Consider the following 26700-nt stretch of genomic DNA (forward strand, 5'->3'; position numbering starts at 1 on the left):
GCACTACCACCCCACCCCACTCCTTTTGCCCAGATCCCATGCTATGCCCCCGAACTGCCCCAAAGTCACTAAAACTTCAAAAAATCCCCCCAAATCGGCCATGAGCCAAATCACCCGAATTTTTCAGCCCCGAAATTTGGGTGATTCGGCTCAGCCCTGAAAAATATCGGGGGACATCAGGGGTGATTCGGTTCGGCCCCGAATCACCCGAAATTGCTCGTTTCGGGCAGATCGTTCTGTGCCCGAAATTTTTTGCACATCCCTATTCTTTGGTGATTTAACTGTATGTGAATGCAAGAAATGTCTGACACTATTTCAGTCTCAGCCTTTTTACTCTTTAGTTGTGATTACTATAATTTTGATCTCATTGTAGGCTGAATCTTTTATGAATTAATACTTGGGATTTCCTGGTATAAGATTATTTCCATGTGTTAGAAGGCAGAACTGACCCTACCTGATGCATGGCATTGGACTAGACGGCTCTGGATTATTCTCAGGTCCATACCATTGCATCTTTCTGATCTCCTACCCCCTAGCTTTTACTTATTGTTCTTGCCCTTTCCCACCCTTCTGTCAGAATTCTCTGCTTGAATGTGGCAAATGGCACATGTGTACTAGCCCATTCATTAATGGAGACTAAAGATCCACATGTGCAAAGAGGATGGAGTCCTTCCATCAACTGAAATAAATATCATTATTTCAGTTCCTTCATTGCAGAGAAGGAACTCTGGGTATCTCTTGAACTGAAAGCTCAAAGTTCTCTATTTGAGTACACCATCATTGCAAGGCAAGAAATATGACCACATTCAACCTGAAAGACTAACAAAATGGAAGGATATACTTCTAAAGAAATAAAAACCTCAGAGACCAAATGTTATTAAACAAACATATATACATATACAATTTGAAATGGAGACACAAGAGGCCTTGGGGAAAACTCTCTTTGAAGATATATTGCTGTGTTTGTGCACATTTTAATTCTCCTTGTGCTCTGTATGGATCATAGCAGCATGTTGATTCTCTTCATGTTTTCATGGTGCTTCATGCTTCACATATTGGTTTAAATAACCGTGAACTGTAGCTTTTACAGTATCAAAATTCAGTTTTTTAAAAGGGCAAATAAATTTCTCTCAGCAGTGTGGAGATATGCCCAAATGGAAAGCGTTCAATAGGAACAACACTAAAGCAAGCTAATTGTACAGTTTTGATTCTTTGCATGGCATTTAGCAAATAACAGAAGTTATGCTTTTTTTTTTAAGCATGGCAAAGCAAATGATTGCCCCAAGTCCTGCTATGCTGCCTCATTGTGGCGGGGTGTGTGTGTTATTGGGCAGCAGCGATATAGGAAGGTGCTGGAGGCGAACAATCACTTCAGTGACAATGACAAAGGCATCATTTCATACTGCGCAGGAGAAGGCAATGGTAAACCACTCCTGTATTTTATCAAGAAAACCACATGGATAGACAAAATGGAATGATTGTCGATGTAGTAGATGATGGGCCCATCAAGTTGGATAGTACTGAACATGCTATTGAGGAGGAGCTAAGGATCTCTCAAAGTACCCATGGTGTTTATGATGCGGTTAGATTAAAGCCTTTTGGACGTCTAGCAGCTGAAGTTGCCATGAGGGAAAAGAAAATCCAAAGCTGCAAAGACAAAATTACAATGGGAATGTGGAACGTAAGAAGCATGAATATGAGAAAGCTCGACACAGTGAAAGATGAAATGAAATGACTACAGATTGACATCTTGGGCATTGGTGAATTAAGATGGACTGGAATGGGACACTTTCAGTCAGAAAATCATACTGTTTACTACCAGGGCAGGAAAACCAACAAAGGAACGGTGTTGCTTTCATAGTCAGGAAGGATATAGCAATGACAGTACTTGGGTACAATGCAGTCAGTGACCAACTAATATCAATTTGATTTCGTGGACAGCCTTTTAACATGACAGTTCTTCAAGCCCCAATGACTGATGCAGAAGAAGAGAAAGTTGATGAGTTTATGCTCAAAGCCAGTCTGAAATTGACAGAACATGCAAGCAAGATGTGTTGTTGGTGGTTGGAGACTGGAATGCCAAAGTTGGAAAAGGTAAGAAGGAAAACACAGTCAGCCTATATAGCCTAGGAAACAGAAACGAAGCAGACTTATTAGTTTCTGCCAAGCCAATGATCTCTTCAGTGCTAACACATTCTTCCAACAACCAAAGCGGCACCTATACACATGGACATCACCAGATGGAGTAACATAAAAAACAAATTGATTACATTATTGGTACAAGGAGGCGGAAGAGCTCAGTTATAACAGCAAAGATGTGGCCGGGGGCTGATTGTGGAACAGATCACAAACTGCTCATGTGCAAGTTCCAAGTCAAGCTAAAGTGGAAAAACAAAGCTATCCAGCTTCCATAATATGATCTTGCGAATGTACACACCATTTTCAAGGATAACATCAGGAACTGCTTTGAAGGGAACCAATCAATGGAGAACCCCTGGCAAAAAGCAGGTTTGCGGAGCAAGCGCTCCTGCAAACCTGCTTTTTGCAATTGTGAGTAGCCACAGCATGCCTTCGTGCTGCGCCTACTCATGAGTAGACCCCCAGCCGGGAGGCTTAAAAGCAGCCTCCCAGCTCGGGGGTCTCCCCAGTATGCCCTGCGTGCTCACGCAGGGCATACTGAGGCTGGCGGGGGCCACGTGGCCCCCGCTCCCCCCACCGGTTCCGTATTGGAGCCGGCCATCGTGTGGGTGGCCGATCCAGCCACCCAGGGCTCCCTGCCCGCTCGTGATTGGGGAGAGCGGGCTTAGTCCGCTCTTCCCACTCACCAGACAAAATCGGGTCTCACTGATCATGAGACCCGGTCCAATATGTGCTTTATTAACTACAGAAAAGCCTTTGATTGTGTCAACCATGTCAAGTTATGTAATATCCTTAGGAAAATGGGCACCCCAGAACCCCTCATTGTTCTCATGAGAAACCTAAACACAGGACAGGAAGCCACAGTCCAGAAGGCACATGGTGAAACAGACTGGTTCCAGATTGGCAAAGGAATTAGACAAGGTTATATACGTTCTCCTTTATTCAATTTATATGCTGAACATATATGGAGGGAAGCTGGATTGGAAGAAGATGAGTGTGGTTTCAAAGTTGAAGGAAGAAACATCAATAACCTGCGCTATGCTGATGACATCACTCTGATAGCTGAGAATGCAGATGATCTGCAAGCTCTAGTAATAAAAGTCAAGGAGCACAGTGAAAAAAATAGGACTACGACTAAATGTAAAGAAGACTAAACTAATGACAATGGGCACAGCAACCAGCCTCAGAATTGACAATGAAGACATTGAAGTGGTGGATAGCTTTTAGGATCGACCTTTTAGGATCGACCATCTTTTAGGATCGGCCTTTTAGGATCGACCATCAACAGTAAAGGATCCAGCAGTGAAGAAATACGCTGCAGACTAGCACTTGGTAGGGTTGCAATGAAGGCCTTGGAAAGGATATTTAGATGCCGTGACATGTCTATACCTACAAAGATTAGAATCGTTTGGACAATGGTTTTCCCCGTGACACTCTATGGATGCGAAAGCTGGACTTTGAAGAAACAAGATAGAAAAAGCATTGACACTTTTGGACTTTGGTGCTGGAGAAGATGTTTGAGGATACCATGAGCAGCCAGGAAAACAAACAAATGGATTATAGAACAAATCAATCCAGAATTTTCACTTGAGGCACAAATGACCAGGCTCAAACTATCATACTTTGGACACATTATGTGAAGATCCAGCTCTCTTGAGTAATCCTTAATTCAGGGCAAAGTTGAAGGAAAGAGAAGAAAAGGACGACCTGCAGCAAGGTGGATGGACTCGATTACGACAGCAATGAATGCACCACTGAGAGACCTTAAAGGCCAAGCTGAAGACAGATCATCCTGGAGGGAATCTATCTATGTAGTCGCTAAGAGTCGACACCAACTTGATGGCACTTAATCAATCAATCAATCAATCAATCAAAGCAAATGAAACTATTACAAAGCCACTGACAATGAAGACGATAGGGGAAAAATCACAGGAAGGGGGCCTTTTGTCAAACGTAAGTCCAAAAAAAAAGTTTCCTAATCTATGTACGTTAATTCAAAGCACAGTATTGATACAATGCAAAATATACATTTTGTTCAATACTAGAAACAGTCAAGAATTTGGTTGGCAAAGATCTGGGGCAATACTGATTCACATCACAAACTAAACTGTCCGACAGTCTGACCTAGACATAACTCTGTTTTATAGTTATTAGATATGGATTTACCTTGTAATGGGTTGATGCCTTCTGCTTTGTTGAAAGTAACTGAGACAGGTTGTTGGTCTGAGGCATAACAGATCAAAACCTACATTTTTTCTTCTTCCATCAATCATGCTAAAATAATTTCCTTTTAATGGCAAGCCTGTTTCTGTGATAACTACGAAGGCAGACAGGATGATAACAGTCTAAGCCTAGATTCAATGTAATTACTAGCTAAAAGAGAGCAGCACTGGGAATGTTACGAGGATGTTATGATAAAGCCAATTATATTGGAAACAAACTTCTATCATCTGGTAAGGGCAATGGCTATCCGCAGGCACTGGCAAAAGAAAGATGCAGAATGCCACCTTTCAATTTCCACTCTAAACTGAGAGCTAGTGCTTCATGTCTACTCTGTACATCAGAATTTGGCCTCTGGTACAGAATTTAGCTTTCTGGACAGCTTTCTTATTTAGAAGGGAAAATATGTATATTTTCAAGGCTGCAAAAGCAGATTGTCAACGTTGTAGCATCTAAGCACAGAATTAGTTGTTCCATTCAAATAAGTTGACTGCTATCAACTATAGGCTTCATTGATTTCAACAGGATGTAGGTGACTAACTTTCCCGGGGCTGGGACCAGCATCTTTTGAAAGGAACCCTAGGCAGATCTGCTAGCAGATAAGAGCCATCTCTTTTGTGTTCTGCACTGGTCTCTGCCTATTGCACTCAGAATAAGCTAGGGTAGTATTAGCAGTTATGCTAAACTGCATAAAATGCATATTATTTATTCTCAATGAATGCCTGAGAATTATGACTGATTCAGTGGAGACCATGTCTAGATCTACTTGGGAAACCGCAAATAATATTCTAGGCTGCAATCCTACACACACTCACTTGGGAGTAAACCAAACTGAGCACAGTGGGACTTACTTCCCACAATACACAGGACTGAGTTGTTACTCAAAACAATACTTGGTGGGCTGCTTGGTTTAATTGATAAGAATAGTGACCAACATCCAGACACCATCTCCGTGCTGGTGTAGCCAGACTAAGGCTCGGCTGTTGTGCAAGTAGGGGAAGGGGCCATTTTCAATGATCTCCCCTTCCCTCTGAAGCCCACTGTGCAATACAAAAATGTTGTATGACCCTCAGGGATACATTTTTCAGATGCACAGTAGGCTTCAGAGGAAAGGAGATAACCATTGAAAAGCGGGGTGTCCTTTCGCCACGTCATGGCACAGCCTTAGTCTGGAAGTCAGCACTGTTGCACATATGCAGTGCTAGTCTAGATGATAGCTAATAAATAGAACTGCGCACAGCAGAAGTGAACTGAGGTGTTACTATTTTGATCATTAGAAGTGAGCAGCAGAAATCTTGTGGCTTCATACACTCTTATGTAGCTAATGAATGCAAGCCCCTGAGGTTTCACACTTCTAGCACAAAATATTTATTCTTACAAGAAAAATTTCATTATTAAAATTCTGCTGTTCAGTAAGTAGGTCTTCCAGAAGGAAGCATAAACAACACTTAGGTGGCCAAGAATGCAAGGCAAATAGCAAAGACACAGTGAACATCTGTTTTTAAAAAATAAAGCTGTCAGTTAAGCAGTCGGTGAATATTTATGAATAAATACATTACAAAAGGAGTGGGGGGGGAGGAGGGGCTCATACTACATAAACAAAACTTTAAGTTTTTAGAGCAAAATTCTGCCATGAATTATGTATAAATATTGTGCATCCTAGAAATTCTCCTACTTCTTTGGAGTCTCCTTCACATCAAAAGTAGAGAGAAGTTCAGTCACAGCCAATCACCACCATTAAGCTCTGGCACCCTAATATTAAAGCACTGACAACACAATAAGTCACCTCCATTATCAGTGTGAAGTTTTTACAACTGAAGCATAGTGTAATATAGTATGTTGTTATTTTATGGTTTAGTCATTGTATTGCCACTGTAAATACTTCCTTTGTTGGTCAGGTAAATCTACGCATTGAACCAATGTGTTCCATAACTGCTTATCTGAAGGTCTCACTGTCAAATGGATGGATAAGAATGCAGGAAGCTGCCTTATACCAAGTAAGACAATTGGCCCATCTAGCTCAGTATTCTACACTGAATGGCAGCGTATCTCCAAGGTTTCAGGCAGGAACCTTTCCCAGCCCTACCTGGAGATGCCAGAAAAATACCTTTTCACATGCAAAGATGATGCTCTATCACTGAGCTATGACCACCATCCCTCTTTTGGAGAGCCAAGATGGGAGGGCCTCTGCTGATAAGCAGGGGAGTTCACATATGACAGATCACTCTCCTCCTGGTGTGAAAAGAAAAACGAGAGGATCTGTAACATTACCTTGTATTAATGAGTCAGAGAACACAGCTAACTATGGCTGAGCTCAGACAATTCAGTAAACCATGGTTTGTTAGATCTGTATGCTCTTTCCTTCCTCAGGATAAGAAACCAAGACAAAATCTTGGTTAGTAAATTATAGTTAAGTCACAGCTCCTGGCTTAGATGACACGCAGGAATCATAACTTGTAGTTTAACAAGCCATGATTCCATTGTGCATGAAGGAAGGAGCAGAGAACATAGATGCTTGCATTCACAATCCAATAAACCATAGTCTGTTGGAACATTTGAACTAGACCAAAGTGTGTGTTGATGGCACTGGCTAACCTACAGAGCAAAAAATCACTGGTGTAGTGAGAGGAGCACAGCACTTCGCAACTAACTGCACTAGTGCACGGGAGAAGGGGCAATTTTTGATGGAACTCGCCTTGCCCAGGAAGTCCTCTGTGTAACCAGAAAATATGCCCCTGAGGCTGCACAGCACTGGGGAAGAGTTGCCCCTTCCAAGGGGCACCAATGCAATTCGTTGTTAGCTTGCTTCTCTCACTTTACTGGTGCTTCCTTGCTATGTATACTACTATATCTAGGACTTTCAGTTAGAACATAGGAAGCTGCCATATACTGAGTCAGACCATAGGTCCATCTAGTTCAGTATTGTCTACACAGACTGGCAGAAGCTTCTCCAAGGTTGCAGCCACGAATCTCTCTCAGCCCTATCTTGGAGATGCTAGGGAGGGACTTGGAAACTAGATGCTCTTCCCAGAGCAGCTCCATCATTGGCACCCGAGGTGATATTGTCCACTTCTCAGGAAAAGGAGATCTGATCAATTAAGATTTTAAAGTTTCCATTAAAATAAAGCAAGGTTCTAGAACTTCTGGTGAGAAATGCTTGAGAAGTATCAAAAACCAGAGAAGTGGTTGAATAAGATTGCCAGTGGTCAGAATACAGAGCTTCAATGTTCTGTGAAGCGCCTATCCCGTTCCACATTACTAATAGTGAAACTTGGGGAGTAAACGTTTCAGTAGAGGAAAATATCATGCAGGTTTGCAGAATACAAAATTCAGATTTCTTGACATAAAATTTTGATTACCTTGGTGCCATTTTTTGTGTGTGGTGCTGGTAGCAGAGATCACATAGCCATAACATTATAGGATGCACAGAATATCAAGAAATCACTCGTGTACAGATTATTCCCTTATTTTGGCAGATGGTTTCAGGTGCAGAGGCACAGCTGAAGGAATGCTGACTTCTTCATAGCAGTAATAGGGCAACTATTTATTTACCCTTTTAAATTCACATTGTGGAACTCAAGACAAAAGTTTTTTTTAAAAAATAAAATAAAATATTGGAAGTCAGTCAAGAATGATGTTCACTAAGGTTAATTCACTCCCCCAGTGATGACAACCATTATACATCCATGTGTTTTTTGGGCTGTGCTCTGAACAAAAACCAGTCAGAAATGAGTATGCCCTATAAAATATATGGTAGTGAAATGATGTTCCATAGTGCACACTTCTACCTATACAAAGATTAGTACTGGCTGTAAGATTTATTCAGTCAAGCTGTAATAAAGAATTTATTACAAGGACCAAGGTGCAGTCTCTGTGACCTATCATTCCAGATGGTTGCTTTGGGTGTCACACTGAAATCAACCACATTGCATGTCAGCCTAAAATGCTCATTCTTTTGATACAAGTGCTTCAGTCTGTGGAAGAGAACTAACCCTAGCAGACAAGAGAAAATGGTTAGAGAATACTTGTTTCTGATTAATATGGTCCACAGAAGCTGATAGAACCTTATTGATGGCAGTGTGAGCAGATTTTCACCCACTTTGAACGTTCAGGCAATAATCTGGCGAGTCTGTCTGTGCAGTAGAGAGTCAGGGTGGGCAAGAGAGGAAGGCAGGAAATAGTTTATATATCTGATATGTTCAAATGGCTGAGTGGGATTAGTGAACAGTTTAGAAAAAGATTACTGAGATAAATCAGGGACATCTGAAGTTCACGTAGGTTCAGATTTCAGCTTGTATAACTGTCACAGTTATTAATGCATAATGTATTCATGATTGATCCATGTGTTAACTGCTCTAGTTCTCCCTCTGCAATGACAAGCAAAACATAAAACAGCTTGGACTAATTTTTGACCCCCTCAGCAGAGACAAGAGCAATTTCACACAAATTAGACAGTCAATTATTTGGGATGGGATAGAACCAAGGCTCTTCAAGTCTATGCTAAATAAAATATAAATAAATCATAAGCATACCTCTGTACCAAGGTAACCCAAATTCTGAAACATGTAAAACATACATTGTAAATGACACAATTTACCTCTTATGTGTCATAATTTATTCTGTTTCTGCTGGTCACACAGAGGGAAAGCTTTGCAGTGGATTACTGGAACTCCTATTTAGGAGCTACTTTGGCTTCTGATATTTTAACCAGACATCATTGTTATACTATCAAACATATTTTGCAACCACAAGAGCTAGAAACATTCTTGTTTTAAGTGAAAGTTGAGAAACTTAGGAATATCAATTCTGAAGCCAACATCATGTTTTGCAGCTTTCCTCAGTTCCATTAAATCACAGCATTCTAAAAAGTTCAGTAATGAAAGTATGCTTTAACTTTGCATTGTATAAAAGAAATAACCTTTTTAATGTGACAAAACCAAACTCAATTAGAATAAACAACAGGGCCCATAATGAACCTGGCACTGGCATTCTTTTGAATTGTGTTAGAAATTTGTGAAGACAAATTCCAAAACTGCTGAAATACCTGTGATGTAGAACCCCTCATAATACAGAAAGTCAGATATGTTTTTTGAAAGCTAAGGGCTCCGTCTAGGGATGTGTACAAGCTGGATAGGCGCCTCCTTTGGGAAGCACTGAAACTGCTTGGGTGCCTGCAGCTGAACCAGCTCAGTGGGGTGGGGAGCGGTTCCCTTAAGAAACAGGTAAGGCAGTCCTTACCTGCTCCACTGCCACCTTGCCAGGCGCAGTGCTCACTCCAGCAAAGGTTGTGCACAGCTGCAGCACTGCTGCCTGTAGCCTGAGTGTGCGGCATCGGCACACATATGGCTGCCAGTGGTGGAGCAGGCAAGGACCCTCTTACCTGCTTCTTAAGGAAACCGCTCCCCGCCCTACTGGTGCCTGAGCAAGCACTCCCTAGCTGTCTGTCTGTCATCTGAGCAATGCCTTAAGCAAAAAATGATAGCCAGTAATGGTGGCAATGCAAATAATAAGTGCGTAAATGTGGATGAAATTCAAAGAATAAATGCTGTACCTTCACAGGACTGTACTGTATTACAAAACCAAACTGAAACTGGTCTGGTGTGGTGTGATAAAATATCAGTGTGCTTGGCAAGGAGACAAAAGTAACTGACCCTCTTCACCCCCAGCACATTCACACAATCATGACCTTGCTAACCCTGCTAACCTGCTAACTTGGCAAAGAGACACCTTTTTAACGTGGTGATTCTTTTTATTTAGCAGGGAGAGAGTAACTGGCCCTATCCACCCCCAGCACAGTACCTCCAATGACTGTTGCTGGTGTCTATCTTATGTTTCTTTTAGATTGTGAGCCCTTTGGGGACAGGGATCCATATCATTTATTTATTATTTCTCTGTGTAAACCACTCTGAGCCATTTTTGGAAGGGCAGTATAGAAATTGAATTATTTTTTATTAATTATTATTATTATTATTATTATTATTATTAAGCTAGCAGGAGAGTGAAACAAAAACTAGGACCAATGTACCTAGCTAAAAGAAGGGAGATAAAGGCATGGGTTGAAAATAAGAGGCCTAAAGCAATAATGGGTTATGACAATAGTATTCCAACAGGCAATACTAGTATCTAGTGGTGTGCACCAACAGTTCAGGGCAAACTGGTTCAATTGTGAACTGGACTGGCCTCCAGGAAAGGGGACTGATCTGCTATCGAACCAAATTGAACCTGGTTCGAAGTGAACCGGTGTGACGGTTCAAGCAGCGTGGCGGGCACAATTTTGGAGGGCCATGTTGTCTGTTTTTCCCTTGCTGATTGGTTTTTTTCTGCTATTGCCTTCCAATTGGCTTTAGATTTCCTTTCTCCTGGTTGGCTTGTTATCATTCAAAATCAAGTGTTGTCAGGGTTAACTCTGCCCCCATTGGCTACGGGGTGGGACGAGGGAGGGGAAGCAAAAAGGACGGGATTTCAAGTGTATATAAGACTCAGGCAGACACTGCCTGCATGGCTTCTGTCTCTGGATCTGGAGGAAGAGAGAGCTGCTGCTGTGCCTGCTGAATCACTAAGCTGACATTGCTCTTCTGCTGTGCCTACTGCTGGAGACTGGAGAGAGTGAGCACGTGCCTTATCTGTCTCTTCATTGCCTGCCCCCCCCCACTTTTGAGTGCCAGTGTGTGCTCATCCTGATTGCCTAGAGCTCCTGGTCAGACAGACTCCAGCTGAAGAAACCAAAAGAAAATGACGACGGATTGGTGAGTCCTTTCCCCCACATACACCCTTGGATTAGAGTTATTTCTTTTTAATAGGGCCTAGTGGGGGGGGGGTTACTTAGGTAGGACTGTGCACGCCAGAAGAGTTAGGAGGATAAGTTGGGCCTCAGTAATCCTCAGCCTCCTTTCCCTTAGACTTACCCAATTGTTGCTTGCTCCCCCTGCCAAAAGCCTTTCCCTCAAATAAAGCCTGCTTCATTTGAAGGGGGTTTAATTTTTATAGCTTGTGCGCGCACACCACAGTGCTATAGGCAGCACTGTGGCACACATAGCAAAAAAATAGATCAGCTCCAGCCCCACACCCCCTAAAGGCACTTCCTCTCTGCAAAAGAGCTAGGGCCTTAATTTAAAACTCCCAAGACATCTGGAATGATGCGAAGCAGAGCTACGAGCAGAGTGGCAGGCAGAAGGAGCAGTGATGCTGATGGTTGTGGTGGGCAGTGGTGAGAGGGGCCTACTCCCCAAGTCAATGTCCCCATAGATGTAGTTATGCATCCAACAGCCCCAACACGGCTGACACCTTCACTACGCATCTGTGGACCACCCGCAGTGGGATGCACATTGCTTTTTTGTTCCTTACAGTGCACTGATGGCGGCAGGAGAGTGAGGGGACATCTGCTGGTGGTGGTATGGCCAGCCCCTCCAAGGCACGGGTGAGCTGTGCTGCATGTGAAGCTGATGGACACTGACCACACGGCCGATGAACTGTCGGCAGCCATTGAACACCAGGTGGAGGAATGGCTGTCCTGGTCACCAACAATGGTGCACATACTCTGTACCTGGTCACGTCAAATGCACTTAGCCTTAAGGAGGCTCAGTCTAAGCGACGGCAAGGCCTCCCTGGTGAAGGTCCTGCTGCTGCCACAGCAGCTCTTGTGGAGAAATGCCACAAGATATGAGCCCACTTCCACCAGAGTGAAAAGGGTTGGCGGATGCTTAGGGAGAGGAAGCGTGAGCTCCGCCTACCTGAACACCTGATCCCTCAGGATGTTCCAACACAGGGAAATTCCACCTCTCTCTTGCTCCAGCACCTGCAGGAGCAAGAGCTGATCATCCGCGATCTGAGCAAGAACTGGCCATCCACAACCTGTGACTTGGGAATGTGTGACCTATTGAATGTGGACTGTAAGCTCATTTCCAAGATTGGATACTCAAGCTGTTCCTTGTTGCCATGAATAGCTTGTGTGCCAAGACAGTAACAATGAGCCAGGCTTTGCCCACTGCTCTTCTCCTAGAGAAGACAATGGAGAAGACCTCGCTGACCCCTGGGGAAGCACGCACCCTGGCAGGTCGACTGAGGACCGGAGTGGTGGAGCGGCTCAGCAACATCTTGGATCAATCGGCAGAGCATATTTAGTTCTACCTATGTGACCCAATGTTGAAGGGCAACTCCATCACTCCTGACGAGCTGCCCAAGTGGAGGGACCTCCTGGTACAAGAGGTTAGGCAGGCCAATGAAAGAAGGCTGGATCTGAACCAGGAGGAGGGGGCTGGAACGCCTACTTCTAATGTGCATTCCAACCTCAGCAGCAGCATCACCATTAGCAATAGCAATAACAATAGCACTTACATTTATATACCGCTCTATAGCCGGAGCTCTCTAAGCGGTTTACAATGATTTAGCATATTGCCCCCAACATTCTGGGTACTCATTTTACCGACCTCGGAAGGATGGAAGGCTGAGTCAACCTTGAGCCCCTGGTCAGGATCGAACTTGTAACCTTCTGGTTACAGGGCGGCAGTTTTACCACTGCGCCACCAGGGGCTCATATCATTACTTCCCAGGCCAGCAGCATGCTGTCCTTGGCAGTGCCAATGCAGCCGGCTGTTCCACCTGGGCATTCCACCCAGTGGTTCAAATGGGGTGCCTTGCCTGGCACCTTGCCAAGGATATGGCAGGAGCCCGCCGAACCCTGCAGCAGTGCGGAGCAGTCTGTTCTGCAGGAACCGGTGGCAGACCTAGAGATGGTACTGATCCAGTTTGGGGCAACACGTCACCAAGTCTGTCTGGACTTGCTGGTAGTTGCTGGTAGATCCTCTCATGCCCAACAACCAGCATCCAGTGCGAGAGGTTGTTCTTCATGGCCAGAGACATGGTGACACCCATAGCTCCTGCTTGAATGCTGGCTTGGTGGACCAGCTGGTCTTCTTGAAGGCCAAACTCCCCCTGCTGGGCTATCCTGAGGAGGGCGAATTGACTCTTGGTCACTCCCACTGGCTGCAACACCAGTGGCAGCATGCCCCACCCTGGTCAACCCCCAAACCAGATGTGTAACTGTCTGCCCATTAGTACTGCTGACACACAGAGAAATGAACACACCCCACCACCATGGCCTGGGATAATGATGGACCCATGCTCCGAGGACCAGCACCAATCGAAGGCTGTGGTGCAGCAGTCAGGAAGTTTGTGTGTGCTACAGTTAATTTTTCCCTAAGCTGCCCAGACACCCCAACCATGGCCCCTGATGAAGAGGTGGACTGGTACGCTGACATGTGTCGGTCAGGCAGGCTGTCAGCTGGGGCCCAGCCAATCTGAGGCCATGGCTTATTATCTAGATACAAAGGGGAAAAAGAAAAGCTCTTCTCCAGGAAGTTTGTGGTTTTCTATTTCCAGCCCTGATTGTATGCTTGCCACACTATTGCTGCTATGACTACCTGGTTTTGCTGAATCTGAGGGAGGGACAAAGGCAGAACTTGGGTGCCTGCTTTCCTTGAGTTGTGGTTAACTTTGGTTTGTTGGTGAGATAGTTTTGTGGTGAGATATGGAAAATGGAAGCTCTCAGTGTCTGTGTGATATTTCTTGGTGACTGCTGTGAGCTCCATGACTCTGGCCTTGTGTTTCACTCAGTGCTCTGCAATCTGGTTCTGCATTTACAAGGTGCACTACCCTTTCAAAATGTGCTGAAGTCATTCTAGTTGAACTTGGTGGCTATTTGCTGTGGCAGCTGCAATGCTAAGTAAGAAGTCATAATTGTGTGTGAGAAAGAGCAAAACGTGTGCCACTGATGATGTTACTGAAGAGCAACCCGTTACTGTGGCTGGCAGTGGATTCTAAGTCAGTGATTCTTTTTTGGACTGTGTTTGAAATGTGCTGTGTTCTGTGTTGGGAGGGACAGATGAGATTCCCTTTTTTACTGTGTGTTGAATCAAAACTTATATGGCATGCTGTGTTGTGCACTGTGTGCCATTTCACCCATAGGGAACAATGGGGAACTTGAACAACCCCATTGTTCCCTATGGGTAGCTCCATAGCAGTTGGTTGGTAGGGCATAATGGGTGCTACCTACCAGCCAACCCACTCCACAAAACAATTGGACAATCAGGTGATATTTAATGAATTTTTGAATTTTATCTGGGTCAGTAGGTCATGACCCAGTGGTAGGTAGCACCCACCATGCCCTACCATCCAACCCGTTTTGGTGTCCCCTAGAAGCTACCCATGGGGAATAATGGGGTGGTTCAGATTCCCCATTGTTCCCTATGGCTTGAGTTGGTTCATAGAACCAAATGGTTGGCCAGTTTTTTCAAATGAAGCAGTCCGCGAACCCCGCAGTCAAATTTGAACTGCACTGCAGCACACACTCCTACTAGTATCCCTTGAAGGTCTCCCAGGTAGTGCTCGGAGCCCTCCTGCCTCTCTATGCTATAGCTGTGCTTTTCGTTTCTCATCTGAGGATCACTGGCTTGAAGCTGAACTGTTCTCAGTGATGTTTCCACTGCAAAAGAGAAAGGAAGAGAGAGAAGGAAGGAAACCCTCCTCCTTTGCTCCTGATTTGCTGGCTACATGCTTCAGCTCAGCATACCACTCCCCTCAGTCTGACCAACAGGCTTCAGAAAATTAGCACTGCATACTTTCATTAATAGGACAAGAAAACCTAATTTCAGTGACCGTACTCATGAGTAATTTAATCCGGAGACAAGTGACTGGAGTAGTCTGGCTCATAATTGTAGCATTTAAATTTGTGTGTGCATGCACTCACTCACGCATATAGATAAAAATATCTATAGGGTAGTAGCTGAAGGTTTGCAACAGGTTGGAAACCTCTGGGTTTAAGTGATGGGTCATGAAAGTAACAATGGCTGACATGATGCACAGTTCTAATGTGTCCAACAGAACTTGCAGCACTGTTGTTGCAGACCTGGAGGCAGTGGTGGCGAGAACAGTGGTAGAGCTACCATATTTATTCTCATTGTCATAAGTGGGAATAAATACAACAACAGTGTTGTCTTCGGTGGCACTGCTGCTTCCAGGTCGGCAGCAGTAGTGCTACAAATTCTACCAGACACATTAAACTATAATTCATATCAGCCAATAGGTCCCAAGAAGCCCCACAAATCTAGTTATAGGGGCTGTTGGAAGAAAAGACAATAAATAAGCTTTGGAATAAGCTTCCTGCTGAAATAAGAGCACTTCCTTCTCTGTTTGTTTTCAGGAAGAACCTCAAGACCCTCCTGTTCTCTCAGGCTTTAAATTAGAATTAATTTCAACAATTTAAAAAAAACTTGTCTTAATAATTTTATTCTATTGTTTTTATTGTCATGTATTGTAATTTGTGACTTTTAAATATTTTAAATTTTGTACACCGCCTAGAGATATACATAACAGGCAGTATAAAAATATGATAGAGAGATAGAGATAGAGGTAGATAGAGAGAATGAATAAATGCAATCTGAGAAAACTGTTGGTCAGGCAATCCAACAGAGCTGATTTAGTAGTGGGAAATGGGAGGCTAACTTTTACATATTTGTTTCAACTAAGAAACCAAAGCTTTGGTTGCAGCTGTTCTGTAGAATGTCACAATAGCATTATTAGATTAAAAGAGATGATTAAGTTGACAAAAAACTGTACAATTATAAGTACTGTAGTATGATGCCTCACGCTTTAACCCAGTACAAGCATATGACTGGCAAATACACATCATAAAAACATACTTAAGGAATTAAACTAAACTAGCTGGGCCGGGCACAGAGCATCTGCGTCTCTAGTTCTCCCCCACCCTGTCGTTTTCTTCCCTGCCTGCCGCCACTGTTTTCTTCCCTCGTCTACCACTGTTTTCTCTCCCCCTGCCATTTTGTTTCCCACCTCGCCCGCAAGCCTGCCCACCACCGCCACCGCCTTCCTCTCCCCCTGCCAGCAGCTCGCTCACAAACTCTTGTGAGAACTGCCATGCATGGGATTAGCAACAGGTACGCTAGAGAGAGAGAGAGAGAGAGAGAGAGAGAGAGAGAGAGAGAGAATAGTTTTAAAATAAATATTATTAAACTGAAATACTGAATGGATCAAACAAGGTTGATAGGTATAAATAACCCCACACCAATGGATCTGCAGATATCAAACATAACATCCAATAAGATGACTTCGAGTAGGCGTCTGCAAATGACTTCAGCTATGGTAGGGCTTGACAAATCCCTGATGCTAGGGAGCCATAACGTCTAGAAATTTAACTGTGGTACCTAGGCTTGGATATTCATAGGTAGTATTATTTAATACAGTTGTTGTTTGTTCCAGGCAGCCCTGTTCTTGTTACTTGTAAAAAGATAAAAAGAAGCCCATTTACCCTCTCCGCCCCCAACAATGTCCATCACTAAGTCTGGTAATTTTGTCAAGTGTCCACTGCCTGGCTCCTAAATTTTGGGCCTGGCTTCTAGACTTAAAAAAAAAAAAACATTTGTCAAGGTCTGAGCTATGGTAGCCCACAGTTGGCTAAATTTAATTTCTAGCATCATACCTTTCGAAGAGGTTTAAGCTTGGTTTCCATTATAAAGTCATACTTGCAGAGTTCACAACAGCGTGTGTCCGAGCTCTTAATCCATTGATGCAGACAGGCCTGATGAACAAAACGTAGGGTCCCTGTGCAGCGACACGGTGTGATGAGGGGGCTTTCGTCATCTCCCTCACAGTGACAGATCCTGACAGGAAGGACAGCGACAGTGAGTGAGCAAAACTAATCATATTTGTACTGCCATTCATAACACTCAAAACACTCAAAGTACTTGGTCTTTTAGACCACACCCTTAAAAGGTATTACTTTCATCACATAGTTAGTATATATTCCATTTTTAGCGTTGCCCAGAGATGGTACAGATATGAGTCCCCCCATCCCCTTTCCATGCCATATGGCAAAGGTACCAAATTCGGTTTTCAACTCAATACTAATCTCACATGCTGGGAAAAACCACCTCAACATGGAATATACAAAAACTATGTAATGTATATAAATATTGAGCATGATTCAGCCAAGTTAGTACTCTCAGTCCTGTTGATTTAAATGGAAATAAGTTAAGTTCCTGCCCCTAACTAACTTTACCACTTGGGGAAAAGATATTTCAAAGCTCAGATGGGCTGGGACCTGTCTACTGTTCTTAATTTAGAATAAAAGAACAGATTGGTGATTTGCAGACAATAGACTTTGGATATACTCAGTGTGTGTCTTGTCTAAAATATTATTGAAAAAGTAATCATTTGGCATCTTGGCCTTTCTGGAGTATGCAGCAGTATGATTGTGGCCAGTGTCAGTATCAAGTGTGCACCACAAAAGGCTGACCAATGACAACTGGGAAAAAGTGATTTTCCAATTCTATCTCATAATTATTCTTGTCATATTACTATTCAGATTATTTATTTATAGGATTCTTGCTAGCTTTTAAGTAACAATATCTCCCATCAAGTAAACCAACAAGAAGAATAAAATTTGCCCATATGTGCATGAGTAATGGATATGCCAAGCACTGCAGTGCTACAAAGAATAACGAAAAAGGGTCTTACAAGGCAAACTATCTAATAAGACATGGATATATCTAGATTAGAGAAATGAAAATGCAGTTGGGTTGATAGAGTCATTTTTTTAGAATGAATCTCCAACAGAAAAGTTCATCCCACCTACTAAGATTATATTAAAAATAAATTGTTTTAACACATAAAGAAGCAAAGTTAGGAAATAGTTATTAATATTTAACCTATTAAACTACAGTTTATCTACAGAAAGCAGTTGCCTATAGAAGTTGAGGAACTGAGGAACTCTTTTGAGGTTTCCAAAAAAATGGTTGGACAAGCATTTCCTTGGAAAGGAGTCAGTAGGCCTCCTCCAAAATGCCTATACCTATATCTAATATGGATAATGGCAAAATGCCTATATTAAATGCCTATAGTAAGAAAAGAACTAAAAGCCAAAGATGTTCTGGATGTTAATTAAGAGCACACACATTCTTTGTGGAAGCAATGTTCATTTTACCTGTCTAATCAAAAAGTTCAAAATTATGTGCTGGGCACATTAATATGCAGTGAGAAATACATTAATGGAATAATCACAAAATGACTGAAAAATGAAATCACATTCTTTATACAAAACTCACAAAATGAAAGTTTGCCTGGCATATGCAAGTCTTCTCCAACAACCCTGGCCAGAAAGGTAACTTTTTTAAAAAACGGATTTGCCGTGTGGAAAGTGCTGAATGAAAGTAATTCAGTGTGAGAATGTAAGAAGCAGCATGAAGACCCTGTAAGATCTTTACATAAGTCAGTCTACATGTAGGTTTCACCAAGGGCGTAGCTAGGGGAGAGGGGGCCCATATTCACTCCTCTCTCTGGTGGCCCCTGGGAGTGCGGGAGATAATGAATAAGATAGGAAGGGGTGGAGCTGGAGGGCCCTCAGGAGCTCGGTTCTTTGAACCCATCAGCTCAATTATAGCTACACCCCTGGGTTTCACTCTGTTTCCTAAATAAAAGTGCTTTTCGTGCAGGAAATTTGCAGTGTGTGAAATAGTCCAGATGAAAAGACCACCACAACAGCCACTTGTAAAGCAGAAATATTTCTAGCCGCCATTTAACTTTTGTGAATGTCCTTATCATTTTGCCAGTGCTCCAATGGTAATTTCTTAGTTGTCCCCCTTGCTATAGTTTAGATAAAACTTTTCTCAGTGTAAAGCATTACATTAAGAGAGCAACATCATTTTCTTTTTAAATTAAAGTCATTTCCCAAAGGGAAAATACAGAGCTTTGTTCATTTTAATTCCATCTATATATAATTTATTTTACAGGCTTCTGTGTTTAAGCCATTTAGAATTTAGACAAATAAATTGGGTACCCAGGAGTCCTTTTCCAACACTGTCAGAATTGTTTTAAATTATTTTAAAAGCTAAAATATCAACCTAAAACTCCATTGGGATAGGCAAATAAAATAATTGAGCCACTCTGAACAGAACACAATGATTCTTCAGTAGAAACACTTAACACAAAGCACTGACTGAATTATAAATTAAAAACGTGTAATGAGAGTACTGAACAGTGTGGCAATAGAAAAAAAATGTCCAGAGGAAATGATTATGGAAACAACTTTAAAACATGCTAAGTGCTCTTGTCTTTTGTTTATTTTTGTTCTGTTTGTAATTTATTTGCCCATAAAAATATTGTTTGAGCATGATGGGGCTCGCCTAAGGAGAGAGAGAATTAATGTATACTCGCAGGGCCCTGTGGGGCAGGGGAGGAATTGTGGGAAAGAGCTTGAACTGATGTTTTATGCCTTCATGGCTAGCTCCTTACCCATTACCAAAAGGCTTGTTGCTTCAGCTACAGAACCAGGCTATTTCTGTACATCAGCTGTAGAAATAAATCCTCTCTTGTGGAGGTCACTATTAGAGATACATGAAAGATTTCAGTATGGTGCCAATAAAGATCTAATCGTAGGGCCTCTCTCCTGTGCTGTCCATGTAGTGTACTGCTGAAAATATACACACAAATCTTTAAGGGCAGGTGAAAACAGTAAAGAAAGGTCGTGCTCTGGAAAGTGTTCTGCCAACATCCACTGCTTCTCAAGAGAAGCTTGCTATCTTGTGACCTGCTGAAAAGTGGGACAGGAATTGTTTACTAGAATCTGAAGGTCTAATAACTCTCCTCTCTGAACCTCCCCCTCAACACAGCGAGTTACATCTCCAGGGGCTCAAGAAGACAGTTGGAGGATAAGAAGCAAGTATATAATGGGGGATTAATAAAACTCCCTTGAGCTGCAGAAAACCAGTCTTATCAGGTTGCATGCAGCACATGGCATCCTTAGGTTTTGCAGGGCAGCTCTGTAGGGATGCACTGGAATATTGTAGTTAAATGTACAGGTATATACTGGTTGCTTCACATTCAAGGAGAGAAAACCTATCCCCTAGCAAAGTCACTTTTACAGCTAGAAAAATAGGAAAGCCAATGTCTAATTTTAAGCTAAGTTTCACTGACATTGAGATTCAGGATCATTTCCAGATGGTACTGCTGAATCTCAGAACTCAAGCTTGAAAAATCTAATTTGCTCTAATATCTGGCTGAAGAGCTGGCTCTAATATCTGGCTGAAGAGCTGAGTATGTGCAGAGTGTTCCTTGCCCTCTCAATAATCATAGCCAGTTTGGTTGAGGAGCACACTTTAGTTTTAAGTAAAAGAGCAGGAACCCAGGAAGGCTTGAGATCTACTTAAGCATGGTCTCGTTTTATAAATTACATTGCACTATGGCTGCAATGATTAAACTTAAGATGACTAAAATTAAGAAACTTCGGGAAGACACAATGCCAGGTTCCAGACAACAAGGGGGGGGTTTAACCACACACTATAGCAGCTCCATCATTTATGTCTCCTCCTATAACAGCCTAGAATGTGGAAAGACCATAGCTCAGTAGAAAGCATCTGCTTTGCATGCAGAAGGTCCCAGATTCAGTCCATGGTATTTACAGGTAAAGGTAAAGGGTGCTGTCATGTCGATTCCGACTCCTGGCGCCCACAGAGCCCTGTGGTTGTCTTTGGTAGAATACAAGAGGAGTTTATCATTGCCTCCTCCCATGCAGTGTGAGATGATGCCTTTCAGCATATTCCTATATCACTGCTGCCCGATATAGTACCAGTGGGGATTCGAACTGGCAACCTTCTGCTTGTAAGTCAAGCATTTCCTCACTGCGCCACTTAAGGTGCCTACATCTAGGGATGGGAAATATCCACTTGGAACCCTTGAGGGCTGCTGCCACTCAGTGTAGAAAATACTGAGCTAGATGGACCAGTGGTCGAAGTCAGTATGAGGCAGCTACCTATGCAATATCCTATTGTAAAACAGAGAATACATACTTACTAGAAACACAGGGAGAGGTGGTCAGAGAAAACAGGATGGGAACACAAAGAAACAAGGTCAAATACAGAAAATTATTGCTGACAAAACATCACATTGAAACACTTTATAGGTAAGACAGTAAGAATAAATTAGCTTCAGAGTCTCATTATCAGTTTCTGGACAAATGGAAGGGTATTATGCAGATGCCTGAGTCGTATTTATGTAGCCATGCTTTCATGGGCAAAGGAGATCCACTACTAGAGATATTGCAAGGTGTTCCATTTTAGTGGAAGAAATCTGTGTCTGCATATGGAAGAACAACCGAAATATCTGACCTCGTCATAAGGAATTTCAAAAAACAAAGGAAGGCAATCAAATTGCTCCAGATACTACAGTCTCTTGCAATAACCATAAAGTTCTGGCCATATGGTGGCTACAATCACAGTTATTCGTACGGCATAATTTTAAGGAAGAACAACAGATTCAAGCAGAGATACAGAAAGAAGGCAGGGACTAGTTCCCTTTACAGAATGACCAATTTCTTTCTAAAATGAAGCACTGCTGGAAAGTGCATTCATGCACCACTAACATCACAGTCAGTATGACCCCAAGTCTGCAGGATAACAGACCAATTTGAAAAACTGGGCAGAGTTGCACTAAGGTAGAAATACTCAATCATAAGGACACACATTCCATGTTCAATTCACTTCTACAAACTATGGTCTGACTGTCAATATTTGGTCAGATATAGCAGAGTAGTCAGTGGAACCATCTATTTGCTAACTGGGCAAAGAGGCACCTTTTATGGGATGAGGGTTTCCCCCTTACTCTTCTCTCAAATATAGTTCAAGACAGGGTAGATATATGAAAAAGGTTAAATGCTATTGACATCAGTTTTGAATTATTCAGAACTGAATTATTCAGTTATTAACCTAATCTACCCCTAACTGGGCAAACAGGAAACTTCCCCCCACCCAGGGATGTAGCAATTATTCCAATCTAACCCCAACAGAGCATCCCTAAAATTCCCTAAGGGACTCACCAGCAAGAACATCTCTTCAATGCCTGTCACTAGTATATCCCTGGTATTCCGTTTTAGATTGCGAGTCCTGAGGCTGATCTTGTGGTAGCAAGCATGAATTGTCCCCATTGCTAAACATGGTCCACCCTGGTTTGCATCTGAATGGGAGACGACATGTGAGCACTGTGAGATATTTCCCTCAGGAGATGGGGCCGCTCTGGAAAGAGCACCTGCATGCTTGCATGCAGAAGGTTTCAAGATCCTTCCCTGGCATCTCCAGATAGGGCTGAGAGAGACTCCTGCCTGCAACCTTGGAGAAGCTGCTGCCAGTCTGTGTAGACAATACTGAGCTAGATGGACCAGTGGTCTGACTTGATATAAGGCAGCTTCCTATGTTCCAATTTCTTTTAGGCAGATCCCTTTGAGAACTTTTTTGTTGTTGAAAAGGTGGTATATAAATATTCTTAAATACCAACTAAGCAAGTAGTAACCTAGATTCCTTATATAATTCAGCTCTGTAGCTTTTAGGCTCAAGTAGAATGGTCAAGCAGTCACATGCCCTGGCTGGATGTGACTAGGTCCTTCTCCCATCCTTCTCATAGTAGCATCAGCAGTAATATAGTTCAAAGGTAAGTATGGGCCAATTCCCCAGTAATGGTTATTGCTATGGGGCAATAGTTAACTAATGGAGGACTAAGTATATTACATTATGCTGTGCATTCAACATTATTTTGAAATCTATTCCACTGAAGGGCAGTCACATCCGTTCAAATAGAAGCAGTACTATTACCAGAGCTCTTTTTATATATCTTATTGCCTAATATCCTGAAATTTCACTGTATTTTTTAAAAAAAATATGTACAAAAAAAGTCTGTAGTCTTTCAGACCTGGTATGCAAATTAAATCGTACAGTTTTCAGATGGGGCTGTGTAGTACATATCCCCTTCTCTTTTCTCAATGAATATTTTATTGCATTTTTTTCTTCATTCCAAAGGAAATGATAACTATCAGAAAACAGACTACAAATTGGCTTTTGACTCAATGCAGGGATGTGGCTTTCATTACAGTCAAACAGGTAAACTGAGTCAGGATTATTGGGTCATAAATCTTTTTCTCCCTTATTTGTTCTTTGATACTTTAACAAGTAAGATAACTTACTGGCAATAAAAATTAGCATGCAGCAGATTTTGCAGCATTTCTGTTAGATGTACTCACTAGCTCCTGTGGTGATACATGCAACGATGTCAAAAAATATATCATTGTGCTGGAGAGCTCAGCTTCTGAACCAGCATGCAGGCCAATTTGCAACTGCAAAGTGTAGGGGGCATTTGGGGGAGGAATCACAGGTTAAATTGTGTGATTCCAGCCAGCCCATAGGGACAAGTGCACTGGAGGTGAGTGCACATGTGTGTGTACAGAATCAAATGGCAAATTTATATATATGGTTTATACTTGCACCCAAAGGCCACTTCACACATTGCAGGGAAGGACAGGTCATCCAGGATTCTGAACATGAGACTACTTCTTAATAAAGTCACATTCCACTGGGTAAAATTTAATCACAGAGCTGGATTGGTGGGAGAGTGCACAGCTGAGGCACTTGCCTATAGCCTGGGAGCAGAGATCTTGCATTTTTGTGGGCAGTCAAGAGTGATGCTTACTTAGTAGCTGTGGTGCCACAATAAGATGATTTATGCAAATACTCTTTATATGTTGTTTTAAAAACATTTTCAGTAACTTGCAATGTTTTCACATTTTTATGAAAATGAAATTTCAAATGTTTCAAAGGAAGTTCTGCAGCTGCTGATAAATTGCTGCCAGTAAAACGCAAACTGGAACTACTCTGAGCTTCCTTATGTACTTGCAGAGCACATAAGGATTTCTTCATTTTGCTTCCTATTAATACTTATTTAGATTTCTGCACACTGTATAACAGGAAGTTTGCAAACCCTTCAACTACAACATATTATGCCTAATGATATATTAACTATATAAAATATATATAGTGCATACAACTATTTTGCAGTGCCATAAGATGGTTCTTGAATGTTTTTACATGTTTTAAATAGTTTTAAACTGTTAAATTTGTTTTTAAGTTGATTGCTTTATGATTGTTAATTTTTGTTTTGTTGTGCACTGCCCAGAGCCTTTGGATAGGGTGGTATAAAAATGTAATAAATAAATAAGCAAGAAAACAAATCTCCTCAAATGGCATAGACTCCAACCATCCCTTTACTGACTGTTTTCTAGAATCTGCTCCTGCTAAATATCTGCTCCTGTTTTGTCCCTATGTTTGCCTTCTGTGGATGCCTTTTTAATTCTTTCTTCTTCCCCTCACCGCCCAAGTTGTTAGAGTTGTCATTCTTCAGGATTCATCTCTCCTCAGAGTCTCTAAAAATTAAATCTTCAAGTGGGTGTGTGGATACATTATAACTATAGTATATGTACAGTAAGTGGGCAGGACGCACTAAGGCATTTTCCAGTGCTAGCATATAGCAAGTAGAATCCATTCTTTAGCAATGTGTGTAACGGTGGCTGGGAGGTAGCATTCCCAACAGTCCCGTATTATACCATATCTAAGGCAAAAATCTTTTGTCCCAAATGAGATACTGTTTTCCCCATATTATTGGCAGTGCCTGGGGCTCTCCCTCATCCCTCAATGCATTTGCATGGAGCCCTCTGAAATCTGGGTGAAGTCCAGATTATAATGTAAAAGAAACAACAAAGTTCACGAAGCCCCAGTTGCTCTGCAAACCTGCAGGAGCAATTGCCTGGTTTTATTTACATCTTGCAAGTTGCTAATTGTTCACTTGTCAAATGTAAACAGACCTACAGACTCCTGCTAACCGACTCACCACTTCTTGCAGATAAAAATGCCTTTCAGTAGGGAAGGTGCGGGGATGTAGTGTGTGTAAGTAAACCTGGGGGATTCTCTTAATTTTTCACCTGATGCTTGCTCTATGGGGATAGTCTGTGTGAACAAGAAGCTTTGTGAAATCATGGGGCTTGTTTTGTTGTTTTTACAAATGCATTGCTACTCAGGCTTCTAGGATGACCCTACCCACAGATCCCCTAAGATCCCCCCCCCACACACACACACTTGTGTCCTGTATTCAGGCAATGGAATGTTGGCAACCCTACTGGGAAGGTTGGGCAGTGAAAAAATTGGTTGTTAACAAGTGTATCCCTGTTTTCATCTGTGTAATGTCAGTGCTCATCTGCTTTGGAAATCTGGAGTAACATGTTCTGCATGCGCTTTATTACCTGCTTTCCATTTGTGGCATGCCTGGGGTCAGAACTGTATACCACGCCTCCTAGGTTGTTTGGCCAGGCTCCCTATACACTTACAGGCATGTTCCTGTTTTCATCAGTGAGAGGATGTGGATGGGAGCAAAGCCTGTTACCACAGCCCAAAACTGTAATCCCTGGCATTTTAGTCAGAAAAGACACTTCTCCATATAGCATTAATTTGCATGACAACATTCTAATGATTCTAACTTTCCCTCCCAAAAGTATAAACTGACATCATAAAACTAGGAGTTAACAAACAAAACATCCACAGCCTTCATATCCCCAGATAAGCTTTATATTGATTTAATGTTCTGATATTAGGTTGAAATCCTCCTCTTTTATTGTATTCCCCAAGGGAATGCTCTTTTTTAATGAATTGTAGAGAAGTTTGATATCATATCCTGCAAATATTGTATTTTCTGCCATACATTTACAGGAGCCCGACCACATGAAAGAAGCAAGAAAAAACCCTATAAAATGAACGACTCCATGCTTATGATGTGCAGCAATATAAACGATACAATACCAATGTAACTTTTATCTTGGTCTCTGCTTCACTTATCAGTAATTAATACAGAAAAGTAGATTAGGTTTTTGCGACATGCCTGCCAAACACTGGACAAAGACCACTTTATGGAAGTTATATTAAGCTGAAGATTATTGTGACCACCACAGATCTACTCCAAACTATTCTTAAGAAATGAAGCCATGTAAAGAAGCATAGCCTGCATATGATCTCCCAGAGTCTGCTCTGCCATAAACAGACAGCAGGAAGAATGGCACATTTTGACACACTGCCTACAGAGAAAAGAACATTTTTAGAAAGACACAGCAGCCCTTTTCAGATGTTAAGGCCCCATAGAGGGTCAAAAAAGTGTGTTAGCTAGCCATGCCCGAACATGAACTCCTTGGCATCAAACCCTGGCCCTCTGTGAGTTCAGTACTAATCTGCAGTGAAAAGCCCAGACTGCAAGGCATTTCTCCCCACAATTTAGAACCCTGGAGGGGCCAGCATGAGGCTTATTCTAGAACATGGAAGAGCCAAGGACATGGAATGAATCAGTGCAGGGGGAGTGCCTAGACTAGAGCCAGCACACTCTCTCCACACACACCTGCCACCCACAAGCCCGTAACGTATGAGGAGGGCTACACAAGCAAGAAGGGCATTCCCCACATAAATAAAAGCATCC

The 26700-nt window shown here is 42.3% G+C and overlaps 1 protein-coding gene across 10 annotated transcripts in view; it reads right to left on the minus strand.

The window, feature by feature from the left end:
* MARCHF1 (membrane associated ring-CH-type finger 1) overlaps positions 1–26700 on the minus strand; it is a 236564-nt gene that overhangs the window by 30938 nt on the left and 178926 nt on the right. For all 10 annotated transcript variants that reach the window (XM_053256287.1, XM_053256289.1, XM_053256286.1 and 7 more), the window contains one exon: positions 16853–17033. In XM_053256287.1, the coding sequence (XP_053112262.1) occupies positions 16853–17033 (181 nt within the window). The remainder of the gene's footprint in view (positions 1–16852; positions 17034–26700) is intronic.

Source organism: Hemicordylus capensis, chromosome 5 (genome assembly GCF_027244095.1).
Source record: "Hemicordylus capensis ecotype Gifberg chromosome 5, rHemCap1.1.pri, whole genome shotgun sequence".
NCBI classification, from domain to species: domain Eukaryota; kingdom Metazoa; phylum Chordata; class Lepidosauria; order Squamata; family Cordylidae; genus Hemicordylus; species Hemicordylus capensis.